This window comes from Meles meles, chromosome 20 (assembly GCF_922984935.1).
Source record: "Meles meles chromosome 20, mMelMel3.1 paternal haplotype, whole genome shotgun sequence".
Classification (NCBI taxonomy): Eukaryota; Metazoa; Chordata; class Mammalia; order Carnivora; family Mustelidae; genus Meles; species Meles meles.
The window spans coordinates 5,230,101-5,237,839 of record NC_060085.1 but is presented as its reverse complement, the minus strand read 5'-3'; the positions used below and the strand labels follow the sequence as shown (position 1 = coordinate 5,237,839).

Sequence of the window (7,739 nt, the reverse complement as noted above, 5' to 3'; positions counted from 1 at the left end):
AGCCCGATGTGGGACTCGATCCCAAGACCCTGAGATCATGACCCGAGCCGAAGGCAGCAGCTTAAACCACTGAGCCACCCAGGCGCCCCACCAGGGCCCTTTCTTATTCGTCTCTTTCCTCCCTCTCCCCAGCTTCTGACTTGGGGAGCAGGGTCCGGAGGACCCCCCAGCCCCGAGGGTCCCCGCTGAGCGCAGCGGGTGTAGCATGGAGAGCTTGAGATTGCAGCGCTTGGAAGGGGGGGCCGCGGAGAGTCACGTCTCGCATGGTCGGCGGAGAAGACACTCCAAGGCCTGGCGGGGAGGAGCTAGAGCTTTGCACCCCCAGGGCGCCCCTCCAGCCGCAGAACTAGCCGGCCCCCGGAGCACAGAACCCCACCCCCGCCGCACGCCCCGCCCCCGGCACTCCCCGCGCCCCGCCTCCGAGGCTCCCCCTTCCCTCTGCATCGGTCTTATAAAAGAGGGAGTCGCGGGGACAAACCAAGCCCAAAGGGCCCGAGGCTGTGATCCGAGGTGCCGTTGTGGCTTCTCACGTGAGTGAGTCTCCGCCAGGGCCGCCGCGTCTCCAGCCCTCGACTCCCGAGCCCCGGCGTCCCCGAGTCCAGGACACCCCCGGAAGGATGCGCTGCGCTCCGACGGCTTCGGCAGCCCTCATGCTGTGTGCGGCCACCGCCGGGCTGCTGAGCGCGCAGGGCCACCCCGCGCCCCCTCCCGAGCCGCCGCGCTTCGCGTCCTGGGACGAGGTGAACGTGCTGGCGCACGGGCTCCTGCAGCTCGGCCACGGGCTGCGCGAGCACGTGGAGCGCACCCGGGCGCAGCTGGGCGCGCTGGAGCGGCGCCTGAGCGCCTGCGGGGCCGCCTGCAAGGACTCCGGAGGGTCCGTTGCGCCTCCGCGCGCGCCCGAGGGTCCCGGCCCCGGTGGCGAAGCTGTCCCTGAGACTCTCCGCAGCCTGCAGGTACTGGCGTTCCCACTTCTCCCCGCGGGCCCTAAACGGTGGGACCAGTGGGGACTGGGAGGGGGATGCGTCCGGGCTTCCCTGGGAGGGAGAGTTGGAAGGAGGGACCAGTGGATGAATGAGGAGGTTTGCCGCCGAAGGCCGGGTCCTCACCGTTTTCCCGCTCTCCCAGACTCAGCTCAAGACTCAGAACAGCAGGATTGAGCAACTCGTCCACAAGGTAGCCCAGCAGCAGCGGCACCTGGAGAAGCAGCACCTGAAAATACAGAATCTGCAAAGCCAGGTGCTGATGCTTGCCCGGGGTGGGGCAGGAGGTCGAAGCTCGACCTGTGGGTGTGGACTTGGAGGCCGGTTAAGCAGCTTAGAGCCCGGGGAGCCAGCCAGACCTGATATTCTCCTTCTGTCCTGCCCAGGTGGGTCTCCTGGCCCCCAAGCACCAGGACCACGGGCTGGCCAAGCCTGCCAGGAAGAAGAGGCTCCCCAAGATGGTGCAGCTGGAGGGCCCTGCGCATAATATCAGCCGCCTGGGCAGTGAGTGTCCGGTCCTTTGCTGTCCTCTTGCAATCCACCCCCCCAACCACAACACACACACACACACACACACACACACACACACACACACACACACACTCACACACACTCTCCATTCCTGTCCCCCTCCTGGTCTGGTCCACCTTACTGGGAAAAAGAGAGACCCCAGCTCTGGGTTCCTGGAGGCTCACTTGTCTCTCAGGTAATGGGCTGATGGGGGTACATCCCACCTCATCCCTGCCCCTGACCAGCCAGCCCACCCCATCCTTCGTCCTGCCAGTGGCTCTCCCCAAAACCCTCACTGACCACTAGCTGGAGCAGGGGTTAGGGAAGAGGGTCCAAGAGGAAACTGAGCTGCAGGGGCGAGGGGAAGGGGGTGTTGCAGTGAAAGGACACCTTCCTGAAGGTTGGGACCTCCTCTGAGGGGCACAGTGGTGGACAAGAGGGTGCCAGCTAGGGATCCTGGAGTTCTGATTGGGTGAAGAGAGATGGCTGCCTGGGATGGGGGTTCTGAGCTTGGGTGCCCTATGGTCTCTTGGAGTGCAGATTTAGGAGGGGGGCGAAGGCAGGGAACCTCCATGTCCCTGCCCAGATACACCACTCACTCTTGAATCTCTTACAAATCCAGGGTTCCTGACCCACACATCTGGTCCCTCACCTCTCTCTTGGTCCCAAAGTCCCTGATCACCCCCTTTCCATCTCCCCCATTCCTGCTAAGAATGAGCCTTGCGACTGTCCCAAGTTCTGGGTCCTCTATTGTGTATCCCAGATTGCCCCAAATCTCCTCCCGCAGCACGTCTCTGTGTGTCTGGCACAGGATCCCAGCTCCTGGTTTCTCTGTCCCCACCCTAAATTCAGGGCTCCAGATGCCACTGGCTTCCCCGTAGTCCCCCTGTCCCATCACCGCAACCTGGCATGGAGAACTGTGTGCAGCCGACTGAGTGAGAGCTCAGATTCCCCCCTTCACACCCTGCGGCTATGGGCTGGCTGTCGCCTGGCTGTTGGCCTTCTGATCTTGAGAGCTCTTCCTCCCCTACCCGCCAGCTCCCTCCCCAACTCTTCCTCTGTCCCAGGCCAGTAAGGGTCCAGTGTACTCTCCCAACGGCCCCCCTGGGATGAGGGGCTTGGAACTAGCCAGCAGCCATAGGTCTGGGCTGGGGGATATGAGCTGTGGGGTGCGTGGGTTTGGGGACTCCCAGACTCAGAGCTCAGCCCTGCCAAGTAGGGGAAGGTTCAGAGCTGGAGAGACAAACAGCTGGTGTTAATGGAAGCCACACTGGTGGTTTGGCCGGGTGCCGTCCAGATTGGAATAGAAGAAAGTAGGGGAAAGGGGAGCTGCTCCAGGGGCCGGAAAATGTCTCCAGTGACGCCGGCCCCACCCCCATCCCCCCATCCGCCCCCCCTCCTCCAGTGTGGACTTCCCCCTCCCTCTGGCGACCTTTCCCCTACTTTCCTGGCTGGGCTGGGGGTGGGACTTCCCCAGCTTTTGGACCTCCGGAGCCCCCTCTCCCTCTTCCCCTCCTTCTTTTCCTCTTCCGTTCATCAATCCTTCCCCTCCTGGAAACCCACCCTTGCAAATCCCATGCAGGCCCTCACCTGGCAAAGCAGGGCTACTTCTGCTTGGCTCCCCTTCCTCCCTCCCCACTCTGGCCCAGCTTCTCACTCACTCATTCCTCCAGTCTCCATTAAACACCTGCTCTGGGCTACGATCAACCTGGGCACTGGGCCAGACTGTGGGCAAAGAGCCACTCTGTCCCTGGCCCCATGTTATCCTCATTCAGTGGCGGAGAGACCACCAGATGACCCTAGTGTTGGGAGTGGGAAGTCATCAGTGCTCCTTTTGGGAGGCTGGCCTGGTCTGGGAGTCAGGAAAGGCATCCCTTCTAGAAGCTGGGATCTTTAGAATGAGGCAAGAAAGGCCTGAGGGAAGAGGGCCCTGGGCAGCATGATGGGCATGTGCAAAGTCCCTGTGGCAGGAGGGTGTGTGGGGCAGGAAAGGCTGTGGGGCCGGAGGTCGAGGTCGTAGGGCGGTGTGGGAGGAGGGGGGAGGATGGTGGATGACTCAGGGACCAACCAGGAGGGAGCCATTGTGAACCTGGGACTGCCCCCTCATGTTCCCGTCACCCACTGCCCAGCCCCTCACATGCCTGTTTCCTGAGAACCCTCCTGCCTCACTCCCCCTGCTCCTCTCTCTGCCTGTCCTTCAGGGCTGCCCAGGGACTGCCAAGAGCTGTTTGACGAGGGAGAGAGGCAGAGTGGACTGTTCCAGATCCAGCCTCAGGAGTCCCCGCCCTTCCTGGTTAGCTGCAAGATGACCTCAGGTAGGATTCGCGGGCCCCCTGGGGTCATCTCTCTGTCAGATGTATCTCCCCACCACTACCCCTTGTTGAGCCAGGTTCCATGGGCCCCAAGAGGCTCTGTAGACTTCTGCTGCCGCCTTCCTCCCCGCTGGGTCCTTGGGACAATCAATGCTCTAGGCTGAGCCCCTTGCCCAGTGGCCAGCCCACCTTTGACCACCTTCCTCCAGTCCTTCTGGGATGTATGAAAGCAACACTGCCCTTTCTGGATTTGGAGGCAGTTGGGGGTTTGAGAGTCAGGTGGGGAGTCAGAATCCCCCGCCAGCAGGGTCCTCCTGATGACTTCGCACCTTTCTGGGCAGATGGAGGCTGGACTGTAATTCAGAGACGCCAGGATGGTTCTGTGGACTTTAACCAGCCCTGGGAAGCCTACAAGGCTGGCTTTGGAGACCCCCAAGGTGGGTATTTCCAGTGGGGCCAGAGGCACTGGGGGCAGGAGGGGGCGTGGAGATGGGTCTGTCTCGCTGATCGGCCTCTCCCTGGTAGGTGAGTTCTGGCTGGGCTTGGAGAAGGTGCACCGCATCCTGGGGGACCGCGGCAGCCGCCTGGCCGTGCAGCTGCATGACTGGGAGGGCAACGCCGAGTCGCTGCAGTTCCCTGTCCACCTGGGCGGTGAGGACACCGCCTATAGCCTGCAGCTTACAGCTCCCGTGGCCAGTGAACTGGGGGCCACCACTGTGGCGCCCAGTGGCCTCTCCCTGCCCTTCTCCACTTGGGATCAGGACCACGACCTCCGTGGGGACAAGAACTGTGCCAAGAGCCTCTCTGGTGAGCAAGCTCTGCCCCTCCCCGTCCTGCCTTGTACCTCAAGGGCAAGACCTCCCCTGGCCGTCTTTCTGCGTCCCTGTGGTCCTGCTTTCAAGGCCAAATTCCACCGATTCTCTGTCTCCTTTTCTCCTTACGTGCTGTGTGCCTTTGGGCAGCTGACTTAGCCTCTCCCGCCTTCAGTTTGCCGTCTTTAAAATGGGTGTAGCCAGTGACCACTCCATAGGCTTATTTCGAGATGACATTTGTGGGATAGTGGCTTGCATGTGACAAAACCACCAAGACAAACCCTGTTTTGCTCTAATGAAATCAGAGGCAGAACCTAGGCCCTGTAAAGTAAAATCCGTGAAGCTGCTTTTTGGTGGGTCAAAAAAATCACGGAAAACCAATATTTTCTTGTGGGTCAGTCTAATATATAAATTGATGAGCCGGACAATCATAGAAAGGCTTTAATAAACATAAGCCATTGGGGCTCCTGGTGGCTCAGTCGGTTAAGCGTCTGCCTCCAGCTCAGGTCATGATCCCAGGGTCCTGGGATCGAGCCCCACACTGGGCTCCCTCTGCTCAGCAGGACACTCGCTTCTCTCTCTTCCTCTGCCTGCTGCTCCCCCTGCATGTGCTCACTCTCTCTCTCTCTCTGTCAAATAAATAAAATTCTTAAAAAATAAACATTTGCCCTGTGCCAGGTACAGAGAAGGAATGCGCCACAGTCACAGGCATGAAAGCTGTAGTTACTGGGAAGTGGGGGGGGCCCTTTGTCACAACCTGGGGTTCCTCCGGACCCAGCGTGACAATCACTACAAGCATCTTCCCTTCTAAAGTTTGTGAAGCCCGCCGCCTCGCCTCCTCTCCATCCCAGCCCCAGCAGAGGCACGAGGACCCCAGCTTGACCAGGTTCTGTTTTCTCGGGCCCCGACAGGTGGCTGGTGGTTTGGTACCTGTGGTCATTCCAACCTCAACGGCCAGTACTTCCGGTCCATCCCACACCAGCGGCAGCAGCGTAAGAAGGGCATCTTCTGGAAGACCTGGCGGGGCCGTTACTACCCACTACAGGCCACCACGATGCTGATCCGGCCCACAGAGACTGAAGCGGCCTCCTAGCCTCCTCCCTGGGGCCTGGTCTCAGGCTCATAGAGGATGAGGCTCATAGAGGATAGTGGCATGTGGCCACTCCCTGCCTCGCCAGGGGCTCAAGACGGGGTCATCTGGAGCCTCGTGGACAGAGAAGCAGCTCATGAGTGGAGATGCCCCCTTTTCCGAGTGGGGGTGCTGCAGGTGATACCCTCTGAGGACAGAGCTGTAGGGTTGCAGGGCACAGAGTCCTGGAAGCATGAGACTGAGGGGCGTTAAGACCTACTTCTTGCCCGCAGGAGGAGTCAGGGACCTGGAGGGACCACCTGGGGGCAGTCAGGCCAGCCCTCGAAGGTGGATTCAGTCACATTGACTGGCTGGGGGACCAGGGCTTCCATGGGGGCCCAGTGCCCTCACAGTGCTCCGGTGTGTGGGTGCTGTGGGATGACCCAGCGCCTGGGGTGTCCGGGCGGAGCTCGCAGAATCCTTGTAATAAAAGCAACCTCAGAACGTTTCATTCTTTTTTCTTTGGTTTGTTTTTTTTTAAAAAGTGGGCAGTTTCAAAGTCCACAGAAATATGTTCCCAGGATAGAGGGTGAACACTCCCAGATTTTTGGAGGACAACGCTGGTTAGTCCTACCACCTGACAACTGATTTTAATTTCCTTTGTTCATGATTTCGCAACGTGTGTCTCAATTTTTGTTTTCTAAAGAACTGAAACCCTCATTCGATCCTTCCGGAAGCAGATAATGGGGAAAATGAGAGCCCCTTCGTGGTCATACTTACACACATGAATTACAGTGAACTTCTTAGCATCTGGCCATCTGATAGAAATATAATGTGAGTCACATGTTGAATTTTATTTTTTTCTAATAGTCACGTTAAACAAAAAAGAAACACACACACACCCAAAAACAAAATAAAAAAAATAAAGTCGGGGTGCCTGGGTGGCTCAGTCACTAAAACATCTGCCTTTGGCTCAGGTCACGATCTCAGGGTCCTGGGATGGAACCCATATCAGCCTCTCTGCTCAGTGGGGAGCTTGCTTCTCCCTCTCCCACTGCCCCTCCCCATACTTGTGCTCTCTCTCTCTGTCAAATAAATAAAATCTTAAAAAGAAAAAATATATGGGGCTCCTGAGTGGCTCAGTGGGTTAAGTCTCTGCCTTCGCCTCAGGTCATGATCCCAGGGTCCTGAGATTGAGCCCCACATCGGGCTCTCTGCTCGGCAGGGAGCCTGCTTCCCCCTCTCTCTCTGCCTGCCTCTCTGCCTACTTGTGATCTCTCTCTCTCTGTCAAATAAATAAAACTTAAAAAGAAGTAAAGAAAATTACTTGAGGCTTAAAAAAAAAAAAAGACTTGTTGGTTTAAAAAAAACAGAAAGAGGGGTGCCTGGGTGTCTCAGTCCATTAAGCATCAGACTCTTTGTTTCAGCTCAAGCTCTGATCTCAGGGTCATGAGATGGAGTCCCGCAGTGGGCCCAGCTGGGCACGGAGCCTGCCTAAGATTCTTTCTCTCTCCCTCTGCCCCTCCTCCCATTGCTCTCCAAAAAAAAAAAAAAAAAAAAAAAAGGAAAGAAAGAAAGGTAAAAAGAAATATATGAAATGAATTTTATTAGTGTGTTTTTATTGGGGTGGCTCAGTAGCTCAGTTGGTTCAGCACCTGGCTCTTGATTTCGGCTGAGGACATAATCTCAGAGTCGTGGGATTGAGCCCCGTGTCATCTCCATGTTCCGTTTGGGATTCTCTTCCTCTCCCTCTGGCCTCCCTGTCCCCTCACATGCATTCTCTCTCTCTAAAAAAAAAAAATAAATAAAATAAAATAGATTTTGGTCAAACCTAGGATAACCAAAATATTGCCTTTCAACATGGGAGTTATGTACCAGTCATTAATATATTAATTAATACAAGTTATTATATAACATTAATATTGTATTAAAGCATATACACTTTTTTTTTAATACCAACCCTTTCGAACTTAGTGTTTATTTTATGCTTAAGGTACATCTCAAATGGGACAGTCCATATTTTTTATTAACTTTTTTTCTTCAAGATTTTTATTTA

At 56.7% G+C, this 7,739-nt stretch overlaps 1 protein-coding gene across 1 annotated transcript; it reads left to right on the top strand.

Moving 5' to 3' along the window:
• Positions 1-211: 211 nt before the first annotated feature.
• Positions 212-6,582, top strand: ANGPTL4 (angiopoietin like 4). Its single transcript, XM_045989839.1, has 7 exons — positions 212-953; positions 1,126-1,236; positions 1,367-1,484; positions 3,692-3,805; positions 4,144-4,239; positions 4,328-4,609; positions 5,526-6,582. The coding sequence occupies exons 1-7, from the start codon at positions 618-620 to the stop codon at positions 5,705-5,707; spliced, it is 1,239 nt and encodes a 412-aa protein (XP_045845795.1). The 5' UTR covers positions 212-617; the 3' UTR covers positions 5,708-6,582.
• Positions 6,583-7,739: the final 1,157 nt, after the last annotated feature.